This window comes from Panthera leo, chromosome C1 (assembly GCF_018350215.1).
Source record: "Panthera leo isolate Ple1 chromosome C1, P.leo_Ple1_pat1.1, whole genome shotgun sequence".
In the NCBI taxonomy this organism is placed as follows: domain Eukaryota; kingdom Metazoa; phylum Chordata; class Mammalia; order Carnivora; family Felidae; genus Panthera; species Panthera leo.
Genome location: NC_056686.1, coordinates 70749072 through 70769474, shown reverse-complemented (window position 1 = coordinate 70769474; position 20403 = coordinate 70749072). Strand labels below are relative to the sequence as shown.

At 34.9% G+C, this 20403-nt stretch overlaps 2 protein-coding genes across 3 annotated transcripts in view; one reads left to right on the top strand and one right to left on the bottom strand.

The window, feature by feature from the left end:
• The window catches only part of CTBS (chitobiase), a 42570-nt gene extending 26531 nt beyond the window's left edge, over positions 1–16039 (top strand). The window contains exons 4-8 of one of the 2 annotated variants that reach the window (XM_042952413.1): positions 10667–10835; positions 12251–12348; positions 12633–12794; positions 14480–14554; positions 15219–16037. In XM_042952413.1, the coding sequence (XP_042808347.1) occupies positions 10667–10835; positions 12251–12348; positions 12633–12794; positions 14480–14554; positions 15219–15410 (696 nt within the window). In that variant the 3' untranslated portion in view covers positions 15411–16037. Of the gene's footprint in view, positions 1–10666; positions 10836–12250; positions 12349–12632; positions 12795–14479; positions 14555–15218 lie in introns of both variants that reach the window. The other variant, XM_042952414.1, reaches the window with a different exon arrangement.
• The window catches only part of SPATA1 (spermatogenesis associated 1), a 56823-nt gene continuing 47035 nt past the window's right edge, over positions 10616–20403 (bottom strand). Inside the window, 7 exon segments of the mRNA XM_042952411.1 lie at positions 10616–10815; positions 14064–14108; positions 14693–14762; positions 16741–16771; positions 16773–16828; positions 17564–17662; positions 19154–19332. Of these exon segments, the coding sequence (XP_042808345.1) occupies positions 10787–10815; positions 14064–14108; positions 14693–14762; positions 16741–16771; positions 16773–16828; positions 17564–17662; positions 19154–19332 (509 nt within the window). The 3' untranslated portion in view covers positions 10616–10786.

Below are 20403 nucleotides of genomic sequence, written 5' to 3'. Positions count from 1 at the left end.
TGTGGTGTTATTTTCATTGGCTTCCATGTACTTTTTAATTTCCTCTTTTTAACTTCTTGTTTAGCCTGCTTATTGTTTAGTAGGATGTTCTTTAGTCTCCAAGTATTTGTTACCTTTGCAAATTTTTTCTTGTGGTTGATTTCAAGTTTCATAGTGTTGTGGTCTGAAAATATGCACAGTATGATCTCGATCTTTTTGTACTTGTTGAGGGCTGATTTGTGTCCTGGTATGTGATCTATTCTGGAGAATGTTCCATGTGCACTCGAGTAGAATATTTATTGTATTCCATTGCTTTAGGATGAAATGTTTTGAATATATCTGGTAAGTCCATCCAGTCCAGTGTGTCATTCAAAGTCATTGTTTCCTTGATTATTTTCTATTTATATGATCTGTCCATTGCTGTAAGTGGGGGTGTTGAAGTCCCCTACTATTATGGTATTATTATCAATGAGTTTCTGTATGTTTGTGATTAATTGATTTATATATTTGGGTTCTTCCACGTTTGGAGCATAAATGTTTACAATTGTTAGCTCTTGGTGGGAAGACCCATTAATTATGATATAATGCCCTTCTTCATCTGTTACAGTCTTTATTTTAAAATCTAGATTGTCTGATATGAGTATGGCTACTCCAGCTTTGTTTTGGCGACCATTAGCATGTTAGATGGTTCTCCATCCCCTTATTTTCAATCTGAAGGTGTCTTTAGGTCTAAAATGGGTCTCTTGTAAACAGCATATAGATGGATCTTGTTTTCTTATCCATTCTGTTACCCTGTGTCTTTTGATTGGAGCATTGAGTCCATTGACGTTTAGAGTGAGTACTGAAAGATATGAATTTATTGCCATTATGTTGCCTGTAGAGTTGGAGTTTCTGGTGGTGTTCTTGGTCCTTTTAGTCTTTGTTGCTTTTGGAATTTTTTTTTCCTTTTTTTTTTCTCCCCTCAGAGTGTACCCTTTAAACTTTCTTGCAGGGCTGGTTTAGTTGTCACAAATTCCTTTAATTTTTGTTTGTCTGGGAAACTTTTTCTCTCTCCTATTTTGAATGACAGTCTTGCTGGATAAAGAATTCTTGGCTGCATATTTTTCCGATTCAGCACATGAATACATCCTGCCACTCCTTTCTGGCCTGCCAAGTTTCTGTGGATAAGTCTGCTGCAAACCTGATCTGTCTTCCCTTGTAGGTTAAGGACTTTTTTTTCCTTGCTGCTTTCATGATTCTTTCCTTGCCTGAGTATTTTGTGAATTTGACTATGATATGCCTTGTTGATGGTCAGTTTCTGTTGAATCTGATGGGAGTTCTCTGTGCTTCCTGGATTTTGATGCCTGTGTCTTTCCCCAGGTTAGGAAAGTTTTCTGCTATGATTTGCTCACATAACCCTTCTACCCCTTTCTCTCTCTCTTCATCTTCTGGGACCCCCTAAGATTCAGATGTTATTCCTTTTTAATGAGTCACTGAGTTCTCTAATTCTTGTATCATGCTCTTTTGCCTCAGTTTCCCTCTTTTTTTTCCTGCTTCATTATTCTCCATAAGTTTGTCCTCTGTACTGCTGATTCGCTGATCTGCTTCATCCATCCTTGCTGCCATGGGAACCATTCAAGATTGCAGCTCAGTTATAGCATTTTTTATTTCGTTCTGACTAGATTTTACTTCTTTTATCTCTGCAGAAAGGAATTCTATGCTTTTTACAACCCCAGTTAGTATTCTTCTTGTCGTGATTCTAAATTCTGGTTCAACATCTTGCTTGTATCTGTGTTGATTAAGTCCCTGGCTGTCATTTCTTCCTGTTCTTTCTTTTGGGGTGAATTCCTTTGTTTCATCATTTTGAAGGAAGAAAAAGAATTAATAAAATTAAAAAATTAAAAAATTAAAATTAAAAACTTAAAAACAACACACACAAAAAATCAAATAAAGGATGCTAGATATTAGGTATATTTAGGTCTGGTTGTTGAAAGAAGTGTGACAGAATAGATTAAAAAAAGGGAAAGAAAAGAAAAAAAGGGGAAAAAAAAGGAAAATGAAAATTAAAAAATAAAATAAATAATAAATAAATAAATAAAATAGAATAAAGTGAAACGATGAAAGTAAAATAGAATTCCAGAAATTTACAAAAAAGTAAAAATATAGAAAAAAATTAAAGAAAAATCTTTTTTATAAAAACGGATAATAAAAATAAACTTTTTCTTTCTGTATTCAAGAATAAGAAAATAAAAAGAAAAAAAAATGAATAGAGGGACCAGCGAACAGAATGAAATACGATTGAAATTACATCCATTTTCCCCTAGAATTCAAACTATGAAGCACTTTATAATCTGTAAACTAAGCAGGTGGAGAGATTTGTGGTGTTCCTCTAGAGTGCGGTTGGCCCAGTTGGGCGGGGCTTGGTGTAATGGCTCTGTTGTCCACTAGATGGCACTGCTTAGTTTACTGGGGTGACACGTGTAGACATATATGCCCTTACGCAGGAGGGGTGAAAATGGTGTCACCCAGCTACCTAGTCTCTAATATCAGAATTCTGTGCTCTCACTGACTGGCAATCATGCACCCTTCCTTTGTCTCTGGCTTCTGTCCACTCCCCACTTCTACACAGTCCATGACAAAGCCGTCAACCACCAGGGGCACCTCCCTCCAGAGTTTTATCTCAGAGGGGGCTGTTTCCAAACCCCTCACTTCTGAGGGACTGTGGCTTTCACCCACTCAAACCCTCTGGGGGATGGTCTCGCTGAGCAATGGTCGGGTGCCAGCCCACCCCCTGGAATGTTCATGCACCTGTAACTGCTGCAGATGCCCAGAGACTGCAGCTGGGTGCCAGCCCACCCCAGAAAAAGTTTGTGTGATCATGCAGCATTTCAGGGATTATGATAAATCACAACACACACCTGGTGCCAGGTTTCTCCCTTAATGTCCTTGTTCCAACACCAGTGAATGTGGCTACTCTCCAGGGTCTGCTGGGACCTTTGCCTGTGGGGAGGCCACACAGCCTCTACCAAATGTCCTCCCAGCAGGGGAATCACCTCTCCCCATGTTCCCTGAGGACCCCTCGGACCTTGCGCTCTGCTCCTGGGGATTTGCCCTTCCCACCAGAGCTCTGCCAGATATTGAGCTGCAGAGTTTCAGACTCTGTTCTCCCCTGTTTATAGAGACTTAATGGTATATAAGCCCTCTTTCTACTTTCTCCCCCCCCCCCCTTTTTTTTGGCTTGCAGTCCCTTTTTCTCTTTTTTGTTCAGTCCACTCTTTCTCCTTCTCTCGATCTGCTTTTGGGGGCTGGGGGGGAGTGCTTTTCCTGTACTCTCCCCTGTCTCTGTCCTCTCTCCACAAGCAAAAACAGCTCCCTACCCTCCGTGGCTTCTGTCTCTCCCCAATTCATCTCTCCATGCCATGTAACTGCTAAGTTCTGTGGTTCAAGTTGTGTAGATTGTTGTGTTAATCCTCAAATCAGTTTTCCAGGTGTGCAAGATAGTTTGGTGTTGATCTAGCTGCATTTCAGAAATAAGAAAGGCAAAAAAAAAGTTCCATGCTGCTCCAGCATCATGGCCCCCTCTTCCAGGTTTAGCATAATTCTCAAGGGCCCTAGATTTTTCATGATGGTGAATGAGAATTGGCTTCAGCTTAAAGTCACCAGCTATTTTAGTCCTTAACAAGAGACTTTGTCTGTCCTATGAAGCTTTGAAGTCAGAAATTGACTGACTTCTTTCTAGCTATGGAATTCCTTAGATAACATCTTCTTCCAATTAAGGCTGTTTTGTCAATCTTGAAAATCTATTGTTTAGTGTAGCCACCTTCATTAATTATCTTAGCTAGATCTTCTGGATAACTTGCTGCAGCTTCTACGTCAGCACTTCTTGCTTCACCTTGCACTTTTATGTTATGGAGAAAGGTTTTTTTCCCCTTCAACCTCATGAACCAACTGCTGCTGCTTCAAACTTTTCTTTTGCAGCTTCCTCACCTCTCCCAGCCTTCAAAGAATTGAAGAGTTAAGGACTTTCTCCCTGGATTTGGCTTAAGGGAATGTTGTGGCTGGTTTGATCTTCCATCTAAACCATTAATACTTTCTCCATATCAGCAATATGGCTTTCACTTTCTTATAATTTTTACTTTCTTACAATTTTTACTTTCTTATAATTCATGTTCTTACTGGAGTAGCACTTTTAATTTCCTTCAAGAACTTTTTGCTTTCACAACTTGGCTGTTTGGCACAAAAAGTTTAGCTTTTGGCCTGTCTCAGCTTTGACATGCCTTCCTCACTAAGCTTGATCATTTCTACCTTTTGATTCAAGTGAGAGATATGTGACTCTTCCTTTCACTTGAACACTTACAGGCCATTTTAGAGTTATTAATTGGCCTAATTTAAATGTTGTGTCTCAGGGAATAGGGGTGCCCAAGCAGAGGGACAGAGACATGGCAAAAACCACTGGGTGCAGTCAGAACACACACAATATTCTGGGTTGTTTGCCATTTTATATGGGCATGGTTTGTGGCACCCTGAAACTATTGCAATAGTAACATTAAAAATAACTATTCAGAAATCAGAAAAATAATAAAAAAGTTGATTTGTTGACTCATTTGTTGTTTAGTAGCATGTTGTTTAGCTTCCGTGTGTTTGGTTTTTTTCTTTCTTTTTTTTTTTTTTTTTGTAATTGATTTTTAGTTTCATTCCTTTGTGGTTGGAAAATATGTTTGATATTTCAGTTTTCTTGAATTTATTGAGACTTGTTTTTGTGGCCTAACACATCCTCTATCTTGGAGAATGTTATATATATAGATATAGATATAGATATATGTATATATATGTATAGATAGATATATGTTCTATATATATGTATATATATATGTTCTATATCTATATATATCTATATAGATATATCCGTTAAGTCCATCTAGTCTGATGTGTCATTGAAAACCACTGTTTCCCTGTTGATTTTATGTCTGAATGATCAAATCCATTGATGTACGTTGGGTTTAAAGTCCCCTGCCACTATTATATTACTGTCCATTTTTTCCTTTAGGTCTGTTAAGTTTTGCTTTATGTAGTTAGGTGCTTCAGTGTTGGGTGCATAGATATTTACAACTGTTATATCCTCTCATTGGATTGATGCTTTCATCTTATGTATGTTCTTTTCTGTTTCTTGTTATAGTCTTAAAGTCTATTATGTCTGAGATAAGTATTGCCCCACCTTTTTCTTTCCTTCCATTTGCATGGGGTATTTTTCCATCCTGTTACTTTCAGTCCATATGTGGTTTTAGGTCTGAAATGAGTCTCTTGTAGGAACATATCAATGAGTCTTTTTTTTTTTTTTTTTTTTAACCATTCTGTCACTCTGTCTTTTGATTGGAATATTTAGACTATTCACATTTATAGTAATTATTGATAGGTATGTACTTACTGCTATTTTGTTGTTTTCTGATTGTTTTGTAGTTTTTGTCTTCTTGCTCTTATTGTGATGGGTGGCTTTTTAGTGTTATGTTTTGATTTCTTTCTCTTAATTTTTTGTGTATCCATCATAGATTTTTGGTTTGTAGTTACCAAGAGGTTCATATATCTTAAGTATATAGCAGTCTATAATAAGTTGGTCAGTTATGTTCAAACACATTTTGTACATAGTTCATTTTTCTCCCCCTCATTTTATGTATGTTGTCACATTTTATATCTTTTTACTTTGTGAGCCCCATCACTACATTTTTAGATATAATTGATTTTACTACTTTTGTCTATTAACCTTCATACTAGCTACATAAGTGATTGTTCTACCTTTGTTGTATCTCCTTTTACTGGTGAAATTTTTCATAATTTTGTTCTAATTATGGCCTTTTTCTTTACATGTAAAGAAGTCCCTTGAACATTTCTCGTAACTGTGGTGATAAATTTCTTTAACTTTTGTTTGGAAAACTCTCTCTCCCCTTCAATTCTGACTGATAACCTTGCCAGTTAGAGTATTCTTGGAAGTTTTTCCCTTTCTGTGCTTTGACTAGATCATGCCAGTTCTCTCTGGCTTATAAAGTTTCTGTTGAAAACTCATCAAATAGCTTTAACCCTTGTATGTAACTAACTCCTTGTGCTGCTTTTAAAATTATGTCTTTAATCTTTAACACTTTGATTATTGTCTTGTGTACCTCCTTGAGTTCATCTTATTTGGAACTCTCTGATTCTTGAAATTAGATGTCTGTTTCCTTCCCCATGTTAGGGACATTTTTGGCTATTATTTCTTCAAATAAATTTTCTGTCCTCCTCTCCCTCCTCCTCTCCCTTTTCTCCTCCTGGAACCCCTAGAATGTGAATTGATGTCCAAGATATTCCTTACCATATCCCCATTTAAAATTTTTTTTTCTTTTTGCTGTTCAGGTTGAGTGCTTTCCATTATCCTGTCCTAGATTTTTGGTCCATTCTTATGCATCCTCTAATCCACTCTTGGTTCCCTCTTGTGTATCTTTCATCTCCATTACCATATTCAACTCTGATTTTTTTTTTTTAAAGTTTCTGTCTCCTCTTAATGTTTTGAGTCTATCCATTCTTCTCTGGTGAGCATCTTTATGACTATTACTTTAGAGTCTTTATTGGGTAGATAGCTTATATTCATTTCATTTAGTTCCTTTTCTGAATTCTTTTGTTTGAAGCATATTCTTCTTTGTCATTTTGCTTGACTTTCTGAGTTTGTTTCTATGAATTAGGTAGAATGGCTACTTCTAAACTTGAAGGAATGGTCCTATGTGTGTAATCATCCCCTGTGTAGACTGTGTGCACCTGGTAATTTTGGCCAGCTGGCTGGAGTAGTGGCTAGGATGAGTTCCCCTGCAGGGTGGGGCCACCCTGCTGAGATGTCAGAGTTGAAGTGGGCATAGGCTGGGACAGTCCCAGGGTTCTTTGTGCAGAGGGTGCCTTGGCAGGACAGGTGAAGCTTAAGTGGGTAGACTTCTCAGGACATTTGTGCACGGGTACTCTGGCAGGGTGGCTGGAGTCGAGGCAGGCACAGGCCAGGGTGTCTCAGCATGCTTTTCTGGGTGGGGAATGCCCTGGAAAATTGCCTGGAGCCAAAGCAGTGCAGGCCTGAAAAGTTTTAGGGTGTTGTGCACCTCTGTCACTTTGGTGAGACAGCTGTAACTATGGTAAATGCTGACCAGGGTTGTCTTATGTGCTCCGTATTCGATCTGCCTTGTGGGATGGGTAGGGCTGGTGTGGACTAGGAGCCTAGGGCTTACTGAAGTGGTAAGCTGCCTTGGGTACCCACCCAGGCCCTGCTCCTGTTCGTGATGTCAAGGTAGTGAGGGAATGTAAACCCTGGTGCTTGCCAACCCTTCTGACCCAAAGATTTCTAGCAGCTCCCCCACTTTTTGACAGAGTTCTAGGGCTGGATTTTGTATATTCTAATTGATTGATTCATTATTTATTTATTTTTGGGAGATAGAGCACAAGTGGGGCAGGGGCTAAGAGAGAGAAAGAGAGGGAGACACAGAATCTGAAGCAAGCTCCAGGCTCTGAGCTGTCAGCACAGAGCCTGACACAGGGCTCAAACCCATGAACAGTAAGATCATGACCCGAGCCAAAGTCAGAGGCTTAACCAACTGTGCCACCCAGGAGCCCCTCTAATCTTTTATTAAAAAGTTGCTTTTTTCCCCCTGAACCAAGGCAGACAAATCTTCTCATGGTCTCCCAGTATATATCCCTCCCCACTGCAAGTAGCAGCATCAGGGGGGTGGGGACTTCCTTTGTAGCCGTGTCTACATCTCTCTTGCTGTCTTCTAGGTGGTGTGTTTCTCTTCTGTTGTGCAAAAGCTGCTCAGTCAGTCCTCAGTTCTTTCAGAGGAACTGCTCTATAGGTGTAGATTTAGTATGTCTGTGGAGCAGGTGGTTTCTGGGTTTTCCTACATCATCATCTTGGACCTTCCCTCCTCAGACAAATACAGTTTAGATCAAGAATAGCAAATACCTGGTACACAGGTCAACATACTTCTCTCCTCACAAATTTTGTTCTCAGAAAACGTTTCCTTCATTTTCTAGATTGCTGTTACTAAGAGACTAGAGTTAGTGTAAGGGAAACAACCTCTTTGCTAGCCCAGATTATGCTACAGTGAAAGGGCAGGGAGGAAGAAATTGAACAGATTTGCAATAGGAGTGTCTATTTCTAATTTTGAGGGGCAAGTAGAACAATTTGGCCTATTATGTCAAATTCATGTATCGAAATTAGTGGAAGGTACAGTTGCTAAGGCATGCCAGATTGTGGAAGGTCCAGAATGTCAGACTGAAGCATATGCATTTTATTCTGTATGTGGTGTGTTACATGGTAGAAAGTGTTTGGGGAAGGTTATTCCATAGTAGTATGTATAATAGTCTAGAGGAGAAATGGAAACCAGTAAATACTAATCCAAGTCTAATAACTTGAGATTTATAGTTTGGATTAGGATGATGGCATAACCCTAACACTCAGGAAGTCTTCAATAAATATTGAAAATTAATGGAAAGAAAGAAGCAGAACCAGTTATGAGAAGCCACCCAAAGGAAAATGGGAGATTAGTTATGGGGTGTGAGAGAAGTCAGATAATAGCCCTAAAGTTCTTAAACTGGCCACAAAAAAAAAAAAAAAAAAAAAAAAAAAGACAAATAGAGTCTGGAAGGAGAAATGAGGTTTGGGGAAATGATGATTAAGATTACAGAATTATGCTCTTTTATTAATGTGATGTATCACATTGATTTGAGAATGGATAAAGAAATTGTGGTTTATATATGCAATGGAATACTATGTGGCAATGAGAAAGAATGAAATACAGCCTTTTGTAGCAACGTGGATGGAACTGGAGAGTGTTATGCTAAGTGAAATAAGTCATACAGAGAAAGACAGATACCACATGTTTTCACTCTTGTGTGGATCCTGAGAAACTTAACAGAAGACCATGGAGGAGGGGAAGGGGAAAAAAAAATGTTAGGGAGGGAGCCAAAACATAAGAGACTCTTAAAAACTGAGAACAAACTGAAGGTTAAGGGGAGGGAGGGAGGGGGAGGATGAGTGATGGGTATTGAGGAGGGCACCTGTTGGGATGAGCACTGGGTGTTGTATGGAAACCAATTTGTCAATAAATTTCATATTTAAAAAAAAATCATTTTGCCTATATAAATAAAAAAAAGATTACGGAATTATGGTCCTAGAATTAAAGAGCTAGAAATATGCCAGAAGAGTTCTTTCCACACAATGATTTTTTTACAGGTAGGAAAACCAATTCAGATGTTTTTAGAGACACAGACCTAATTATAACAGAGCCAAAACTAGAACCAAAATCATTTTGATTTGTCTAATATACGAATGCTGCTTTCTCAAAAATAGGAGATTAACCATTACAAGAAATCCAGGTAAAAATAGTCTTTCTTTTTTCTGAGGGAGAGAGAGGGTGCAAGTGAATGAGGGCAAAGAGAGAGAGAATCCCATGAGGGGCAGAGAAACAGAAAGGGAGAGACAGAGAAGTGAGGCTCACAAGAAGCAGGGCTCAAGCTCACTGGATGTGGGGTTCGAACTCACTAACCGTGAGATCATGACCTGAGCCGAAATCAAGAATCAGATGCTTAACCGACTAAGCCACCCAGGTGCCCCAGGTAAAAGTACTAATGCTCAGGAGAGGTAAGGACTTCTACAGTGGATTTGAAATTTTCCTTTTTAGAGGTGATCATTTGGTTTCTCTGTTACTATAGTATAGCTCCATTTTATAATAGGAACCAGTGATAAAATGGGATTGGATGTGTAAAAAATTCACTTTATAACCTATTTTGCTGTAGTGCTATTGAGGAAAGCTTGTACTTATAAAGCTGAGATTCCATTAGTGTTAATAGATAATTACAACTCTTTTTAGGACTTTGTCAAAATTCTATAACAATAAATTGGCCAAAGTGTAAAAATTTTAATTGCATTATCTTAATTTTCGTAATAATTAATGTGTTTAATGAGTATCTAAAGGAAAAAGAAACCTTTAATGATGCCTTAGAACATTTGCCCATATATAAAATAATGCAAATTAATATCTGGTTAAGGCAATAAATATTTTAAAGAGACTCATCTTTGTTGAAGACTGGCTTACAAAAATGAAAGGTAATTCATCATTCAGGTTTTATTTGAATATTCCCATAAAATAACATTTAAGTGATTTGTTCAACATTTTGAGTTGCTTAGTTTATCCCTACAGCCATAAACCACTTTCTTTAACTGTAATGTTGGATTAAACCTATCATGTAACATAATTGAATATTAGACTCCCAACCCAGGACAGTCAACTTGTACCAAGAGATGACCTATCTAGCCCACACAATATTTTTAACAACTTCTGTACTTGAATTATTTTAGTTGTGCTTACTCTTTGGTTGCTTAGTGACCCACCTACACCCTATTGTCATTACGTCTCTTTCAATCAGTTGAGGTACCAGTCTAGCCTCTAAAGACATTTAAAATTCCTCTTCTACACAGTGCCCTGCTCCTGGTCATTGTATCTGTCCAAATATATGTCTGGGTTAACCCATCGGGGAAAAAATATCTTAGAACTGTTCTTCTTCTATAAGTATATAGAACCCTATGTTCATATATGTTAATAGATCTTTTTTTCTTGGGTAGTATGAAGCAAATATATGTAATAAAAAACTGACATAATAAGCATATTTGATCATGTTACATAAAATGGTACGTGTTTTTCCACAGGTAACCTTTGATGTAACTTGGTCTCCAAAGTGCAAAGACAGGTGCTATAATTACACTGGAATTGCAGATGCTTGTGACTTTCTCTTTGTGATGTCTTATGATGAACAAAGTCCGGCCTTGTCAGAATGTATTGCAGCAGCCAATGCTCCCTATAAGGAGACATTAACTGGTAAGAATCCACAAAATGATCACTTTAACATTAAGGTTATTTTAGTATTTCTAAATCATTTGTATACCTTTTCCATTTGTAAAGCTTTCTTGAAACATGAATATCACTTAATTTGGAGAGCTTTCAAGTTTACATAAAGTTTTCACTTAATTCTTCTAAAAATTTTGTGGGATAGATATATTATTAATCCTCTATTATAGATGGGATGATGAGTGTTAAGTTCTCTTTGTATTGCTACTAAGTATTATTTAGTTGGGGCTCAAGCAGGTGTTCTAACTTCAAGTCAAAACTTTTCTCCCAAAGTTACATAAAGGAGATTATTTGCTTATCTAGAATTTGACATGATATTTTTGTTGAAATAACCAATGTTAGCTAATAGCAAAGATAGTTATAATGTGAGTAGCTACTGTGCATGATTGATAGAGGACTGTCTTATTTGGCATTTATTATTAGCACCCATGCTATATCACTATTAGAATTAAGAGTACTTCTGATCTATCATTCATATCACATCAGCCAATTCAATAAAAGATTTCTTGCTATCTTTTGGACTCAAGTGAAATTTTCTGAGATAATTGGCCCTGCTTTAAGTATTGATTAATAAAAAATATTTTTCAATTTAGAGAGAAAAATCTTAGAACCTATCCTTATCATGTCCAAATTAATAATCTGATCATATGCATATGCCACTTATAATATGGAAAATAACTGTTATAACTACAAAGTAATTCATTTTTCCAAACTGTGTTTCATAAAGGAGATAATTGTGTCCTAACAATATTAGGCTCATTATCAAATATGTTTGTGAAATAAGGCATACTCTACCCCTCTCTTGGATATTTAACAGTACACAATAAAGGCTCTTAAAAACAGCAAATTTACTTAATTCAACTTTCTGATAATCTTGGAACATCTTTGGGTGGGAAAACATTTTGCAGCATTGGGCACAGCAGGGACTGACCAGGAATCTGTTCATATTTCTTTGTTTCCTAACTATAGATTGAGTACAGAGTAATTGGGGGACATTTCTTGTCCCTAGCTGTAATTCATACTTATAGAAAGCACAATTGTTCCATGTTATAGAAATATGCCATATGAAATTCTGAGGCCATCCCTGCCAGAGAGTTATATCATGTCTTAGCAGTTAATACACAATTAACATGCTTTCCTGAAATGTGTCATTCTTCCTAGAAATAAATTTTATGAGTTTTTTGCTACAATTTGATCTTGTTTTAAATGTGTTCTAATATTCAAAACAAATCACTTATGTCATATTAGAGAAACACTCTGTTGGTATTTTGCATAAATGTACTTGTTTTTTCAAACTTAGCTTCCGAATGGTTGAATAGCTTGTATAAACCCATTAGTAGAATATAAAGTGAAAAAATATGCCTTTTCCGTCCCAACTTGATTAGGGTATGATGACTACATCAAGATCGGCATTAACCCTGAGAAACTTGTAATGGGTATCCCCTGGTATGGTTATGACTATACCTGTCTAAAGCTATTGGAGGTAAGAACAGATTATTTCCTATATGATTTTTTTCTCTATTATATTTTTGGAGCCTGTTTTGTTTTGTATATGAACATAGTTTGAGACTAAAAAGGTAGCGTTTAATTATTTAATCCCACGGAAGTTTCTGAATGTTACATATTTTCTTTTTACTTTTATTAGGTATAGTCAGGTTATTTATAGTACATATTTTATTTCTAATAGTTTTTGATTACATTTTCTGATTGGGTTTCTAAGACTTGCTTAACTGATAAGTGTATAACATGAACATTTTATATTTCTAGGATCGTGTTTGTACCATTCCAAAAGTCCCTTCCTGGAGGGCCTCTTGTGGTATTGCTTCAGGACAGCAGGTGCCCTATAAAATAATTATGAAGCACGTAAATAGTTCTATTTCTGGAAGCCACTGGGATAAAAATCAGCAGGCCTCTTACTATAACTATAAAGTAAGACTTTTCACAAGTTATGAACATTCTATTTTCATAACTGCATGTTTTCATAATTACATATTTGATATTAAGAATTTCTATCAGTTTTCTTTTAGGGTACAACATAGAGTTTAGATGAGTAAACTTGTAATCAGGTACTTTACTTTCCAGCTGAGCAGTTCAACTTATGCTAATAATATAACTTGTCATGGGCCACTTGTCATGTTAGATAAGGTTATAAAAACATGCATATCACAAACAGGATCTCCTGTAATAATTGACAGCTATGTATGATAACTGTGGCTTTGGGCCAAAATAGGTTACCACTCAGTAAGCCTTCATTTCAAGGTAGCTTAAAGGTTCTGATGAGGCTGTTTTTTATAGGGAGGCATGAGGCTGAGAATAAAGAATGCATCATCATGGAATCAGTGGAAAATGGTATAAACTATGTGACATTAGACACATTATATTACAAACAGAAACTTGAAGAAGTAGAGGAAATGACCAGAGCAATTCTGTCAGGTAGTGTTTGATAAATAGTAATTGCCATACAAAGAGGCAAAAGTAATATTTTTCATAATTTACCTTCAATATAATACAAACTTTTCCACACACCTCAATTACAAGCCATCTTTGAATTTACTTTGGATTCTGTTACTGTAAAAGGAGCCCTAAAATATGATGTAAGTTGATTCCAGTAGGAATTTATATTCCTTAATAATGGCCTGTTCCCAATTTATGAAAAATGACTATAAACCCACATATTTAATAAATGCTTTGGTGTAGAGATTTCTATACCTTTATAAACCCATTAAACTAGGGTATATTATAATCTTGTCTTTGCCAAACAGTGTAATATTTTACACTCTGGGGTACTATTTTTTGTAGTCCCTGACTTATTTTTTTCCTTAATAAATAAGACAAATTCTTTAAGGTTTTACAATTCAGGAAGCCTTTTGATAAACCTTTTGAAAGTCATTTATTTAATGGCACTTTAGACAACAGTTTAGCTATAAAACTGTTTTGTTCCTCTTTTTCACTCATTGTAAAATTCCATAGCAACCAAAATCAAGTTTCTTGTTGTGATTGAAGAGAATCGTTTTTGCTTTCTTATGCTGTTTGAGCCATAGCAGCCTCATCATGCACTCGATATTCCCAAAAGCATATGTATGCCTTAATCATGAATAGATCAATTTTACATATGCTCAGTTTTTCATCCTTTCATCCTTCACTGCTTTGAGGCATTTGAAATTTCTTAACATTATCAAAAGGGCTCAAAGTACTCACTAAATAATGGCAAAGAGATATGTGTCTTTGGATTCATCCCTGAACCTGCAAAAATAAATATTTCTATATTTACATAGAGGTTGCCTTTTAATAGTGAATCACAATTTAAAATTTTAAATAGAATATAAAATATGCTTGTAGTAAATGAGCCTACTATACTTAAATATGCCAGTTTATTCATTTACCAAGTGACTAATGTCCTGCAAAGTAGTCCTAATTCCAGTGGTGCTACCATAAATAAAATTATTACTGGCATCCATTGAGAATTGCCTTTAAAAGTTTCCCAGATGTATATAAAAATCAGTATAATTATTTAAAATCACAGTTGATTCTATTTTTTATTTCCTATCTTTTCCCCCTTTCCTTTACCCTTTGCCTAGTTTTTCTGTTCCTTTTCTCTTTCTTTTATCCAATAGCTTATCTACCTTCTAGGAGAGACTGTGTTAGTACTAGAGGCAGTTGATGCTGAGGAGGACTTTAAAGGGTGGAAGGTGAGCATAAGACCATTTTCAGATTTTCTCATCTACAAAAATGTGTGTGCATAAGTTACCCATGGAATCCACACCCGACAGGCTCTTAAAATCAATTCTGTAAGACCTGGAAAAGGAGATATTTTCCTCACCCATTACCTTTTGATATGACTGATTCATCACAGATGAAGTCATCTGCTGAGTTCTTAATTAGGCACATTTCCAGGAACTGTAGAAGAAAAAAAAAATACATAAACTGGCTTAGAGGACCAGAGCAGTGATCCTCCTTAACTGTGTCTGCATATCAGAATTATCTAATGGAATGGCAAAACACAAAACAAATGTATGCCCTGTCATCAGCCCTGAAGATTTTTTCATGTGGTGTGGGTCCCGGTAGTTTGTGTTTTTTAAAGCCACACAAGTGCTTCAGATGTACATCTTGGTTGATAATCATCAGATCAGACCAAGGAAGGAATCTTAGGGCATGAGAAGGACTTTATATAGAATATATTAGGAAGTTCATTTGTTCTCTTCTGTTGTGAACTCACCACAATCATATCTAGAAAGTACCACATACAGAATCATGGAAGCAGAAAATATTGTGCCCTAAAATCTTTATTTCATTGTATCATTTTTGAGTCATTGGATTTAATATTGTGCTGAATAGTTTAATTTCTTCTTCTAGGATTCTTCTGGCCATTTGCATCAAGTGTGGTATGATAACCCTCAGAGCATTTCTTTAAAGGCAGCATACATACAAAAGCATGGCTTACGAGGCATTGGCATGTGGCACGCAAATTGTCTTGACTACTCTGGAGATGCTGTAGCCAAACAGCAAACCGAAGAAATGTGGAAAGTCTTAAACCCAAAGCTGTGACAGATGAGCATCTTTTGTCAAACTAAGATTTAGAAAAATGATCTGTATAAATAGATCCGTTTCTTGAAGAAATGAAAATGTATACATTTTTGTCATATAATTTAGTTATATTTAAAAGCAATTAAAAGCAGATAAATGCTTTGGTTATCTAAAAACAAAGGTAAGAAGTCAACTTGCTATATTTATTCTTCTGTGTTTAATACTATAATTAGGAAAAATTGTTTTCAGAATTTTATTGCTGATTTTTAAAATATGTATAATTTGAATTGGAAATTATTTGCTTAGACTAGATTTTTTAAAACCTAGTCTTTGAGAAGCAGTTAGCTCTGTACTTTTTGTTCCAAAAATTTTTCTGCTTCCTGATTTCATATAGTACTCAAATTCTCTAAAAGCCTCCAGAGGAAAAAATAAAATATAAGTCATATTTTGAATTAGTATGTTAGAACTGCCTAATATTTTTTACCTAAATTATTTTTATGAGGTTATAGCAGAAACTTTCAGGAAAAACTTAGTGTTGAACATGATTCTATTAATATTCCTTCATTTATGAACATCTATAATTTCTTTCCATTGTTAAATTTTTTTCTATATGTGCATTTTTCCTTTAATTATTTAAAGACATTGGTTTTTCAACTTTTTTCTCTGCACAAAATCTCTCTAAAAGATAATTTTTCTAAATGTAAAGAGGTCTCTGTTCTTTTCCTCAGGGCAATTGTATTACACTTATTAAAAATCTGCATCCTTGAACTCTGGACTTACATAAATCCTGTCTTTGTACATTTCACCCTCTTCCCTCATTTGGAATAAATGATTTGAGAATACTTCCTATTTATCCAATTATTTATGACAGAGTGAAACCAACCATTTTCCATAGTATTTGTTGAATTACTATTGTCTTTGTATTTCTAAAATTTTAAAAATTTGAATTCTTAGATACTAATCTCTATCATAGCTCTGGATGTAAATTCAATATCCCTATTTATAAACTATAATTTCTAGATTGCTTTTAATCAAATACAATGAATAAATGGTCTGTATTTAAATGCAGATAGATTCTTTAAATCATATTTTAATAAATATGAAATATTGCTATTAAACTTTAAGACTATTTTATAAAATATAGTACTGTAAAATGTGTAATAGACTTAAAAACTTCAAAAATAACCAAATAGCTAGTGTTTTGCTTTTTTACATCTAATAGTTCCTGAAACATTTTTTGAAACCCAAATGAAAAGCGAAAAAAATATATAACTTATGATTTATATAAAGTATTGCACCAAGGAAAACAATGGTTACATTTTTTTGGCAAATAAGTTTTAAATTAACATACCCAATTGAGGCTGTACAGATGTGTTATTTTTCTTCTGTGCCAGTTCAGTTTTCAGCATGCGTAAATCTGAAACTGCTTGTTTTCTCACCTACAAAAACAATTACCTTTCAAAAATTAGCTTTCATTTTACTGTTCTAAAATTCAGAGAGTCCTAATTGAATGCTGCTAGTGAAAAGAATCTAGAACTGGGCTATTCAATACAGTAGCTACTTGCCACATATAGCTATATAAATTAACAAATTATATGAAGATTGAATATCAGTTCCTCAGTCACACAACAAGCTACATTTCAAGTGCTCAATATCCTTATGTGGCTAGTGGTTGCTGTATCTGACAGTGCAGATATGGAACACTTCCATCACTGTAGAACAATGGACAGTGCTCATTCTAGAAAGGGGTCATTATTCATGTCATAGAGCTATTTCTGATAAATGAATTTAGAGCATTAATTATATATGCATGAAAATAATCAGAATGAGAGACTTACCCTAGAATGGGTTTAAAAAAAAATTGAGCTCAGAGAGCTAAGTGGTTTGTCAGACTTTCATATATTAGAGTCATCCATAAATAAATTACTTTTAAAATATTGAGACTCTACTGATTCACAAGGTCCTTTTGCTTTAATTCTTAGTGAAATTTTACTTTGGCCTTGTTATAACAGGCATCTTTTCACAGGATTTACTTCTTGCATTTTTCTCACTCATGCTCTTGGTTAAGGTAATGACTTTAAGACAATCTGTACTATCTTTAGGCTTTTGATACCCAAAATTAAAACAATTTATTTCAAGATAAATGTTGTCTGATTAGGAGAAATGCAAATTACCTTAGCTTCCATTATGAGTTTCATTTTGTCAGTATCCAGTTTTCTCTTAAGTTGGTCAATAGCATGCTGTACCTCAGTGATCTGGATTATAAGGTAATTCTGTATGAAACAAAGACATTTAGTAAATTCATTTTTATTTATTTTTATTTTTTTAAGTTTGTTTCTTTATTTTGAGAGAGAATCTCAAGCATGCTCCACGCTGTTAATGTAGAGCCTGATGTGGGGCTTGAACTCACAAACTGTGAGATCATGACTTGAGCCAAAACCAAGAATCAGATACTTAACCAACTAAGCCACCCAGGTGCCCCTATTTATTTTTATTTTTAATTGTCTTGCAAACTATCAAGTGATAATACCAAAAAAGCAAATCATAAGAATAACCTATTGCATAAAATAAACTCATTGCTTTGGAGTAGATTAGAATTGACCTTTTTCTTATGTCTTAGGGACCACATTCCCTTCTGTTGTATTACATTTATTCATGTTTTATAAAAATAAGTAGATATTTGTGCAAGTTGCCTTTGTGGTGCCAATTTAATGGTAAGAAATATTACTATAAAAGGAATATACTAGGTTTAAGATACTAGCAAGGCTTTTGAAATTATCATAACAATTTATCAGCTGAATTGGATAGTATTACTTTAAAATATTTAATAATTAAATACTATATATAAGAAAACCTATTTAATATAAGAAGCTTTTTTAGTTATTTTTGTTCAGAAAAGTTTATGAGGTATAATGGTCAACAAAAACTATTTAAAATTTTAAGCTGCCTCCGTGAAAAAAAATTGTATATTGAACTTGATAAAACAAAAAAATCAGCTATGCAAGATAATTAGTATCAGCTAAGATGGATAATCCATTACTTGAGCCTATTTGAGTTTTACATTAGATTTATCTAAAATGGTAAACTTTTACTCATAGAAACAGAGAACAGATTGGTGGTTGCCAGAGGGTAGAAAATGAAAGGAAATGGGTGAAAGTGGTCAAAAGGCACAAACTTGTAGTGAAAATAAGTTCTAAGAATGTAATGTACAGCATGATAACTACAATTAACAGTATTGTATATTTGAAATTGCTTAGGAAATAGACCTTAAAAGTTCTCATTACAAGAAAAATAATCTGTAACTGTGAGATGATGGATGTTAACTAAATTTATTATGGTAATCATTTCATAATACATACATAAATAATTATGTTATATACCTTACTGAGATATAATTGGTGTATAATATTAGTGTAAGACTGGAGAAAAGTTTTATATATTCTTCTTTAGGAGGCAGATAGCCCTACTTGCCATTGGCAACTCTATTGGTACCATGAGGACAAGCAGTCTTATAATGAAGCCAATGCTGAAAATAATAGGTAAGGAATGCCAGAAGCACATAGTCCCTTAAAGATCTCATTAAGCTCCTAATTGTATCCTCTCAGCACCCATTACATGAGATCATAAATTTTCTTATTGGTTAAGTCAAGTTTTTGTTACCCGTAGCCCAAAGCATTCTACCTATGATAATACTAGCAATAATAAAACATGCATTTTGAGTAGAACTTCTCTAATAGAATGTGAACACATTTAGTAATAAGTACCTTAGAGTCTGTGATGTTTGCCAAATTCTTTGGTCTCATCTTAATGTCCCTGGCTTCAAGCTGCATGAGCAGTTTTTTATAGTAAAGTTCTAAATCTTCTCGAAGTTTTGTTAAAACCTCCTCCAACGATGCTGTGATTTTCTTTGTTTCAAAGTATTTTTTCTTCCAATCATCACAGGCTACAAAAAAAGCAAGGACTATAATGTGAGTCTGACTAAAGGATTAAACTTTTCAACTCGGAAAGGACCCTTGAGTTAATTTAAACCCTTCTACTCCCCCACTCTTCCTTCCTCATATGCTGAGGAAATTAAAGCAAAGACTGAAATGTTTATTAGATAATAAAAGGCTTGGCCTACAAATATAGAAAATAGTGATGAATCCAGGAACCAAACCAAGTTCTTTAAGCTTGTAATTATTTCTGAAAAATCTTGATTAAAAATACTACCTATAGAAAAATGTGTATATTTATTTTGATTACTTTTTCCATAGTCTGATTTCAAATCATAATTAAAACAATGAAGAGAAAGGCATAATATTTTTTCATCCCCTTAAATGACTTATGTTTTATAAAATAAGCTGATTCTGATTTATCACTTATTAAAATTATTCCAAATATATCCCCAAATGTATGTAGGGCAGAATTTAAGCCTGAGTAGTTGAGAAAATTAGAAATCAAATACTGCCAATTTAGGGAATCATTTTGACCCAATGAGATTCTAAATACAAACTTAACAGGAACACAAACTGCATGCTACTATATCAGAATATGCTTATGTTTCTCTTTTAAAAAATTATCAAAGAAATGAAAACCCCAGATATAAAAGTTGATTTCATTAAAATTCTACAACTTTATGGGATTTTAACTCAAGATTTTAACTATTTATTTCCCTCATGTCCTATATCTAATCCCTCAGCAAGTTCTATTGGTACTACTGTAAAATACTTCCAGCATCTGGCACATTCTGTCTTCTTCAATGCTATGTCCCTAGTCAGTGCACAATCATCTTTTGAAAGTGGATTATGTTTCTAACTGGTCTCTCTGCTTCCATTCCTGCCCCTCTATGGGCTATTCCATACAGCAGTCATTCTGATGTTCTAAAAATATTTTTAAAGTCCTATACATCTCTAAAAATCCTCCAATGGCTTCTCCTCTTAGAATAGAATCTAAACTCCTTAAATTGGCCTGTCTGTTCCTTGGTGAGCTTTTGATTTTATCTTCCTCTACATTCCTCCATATTAAGTTCCAGCCA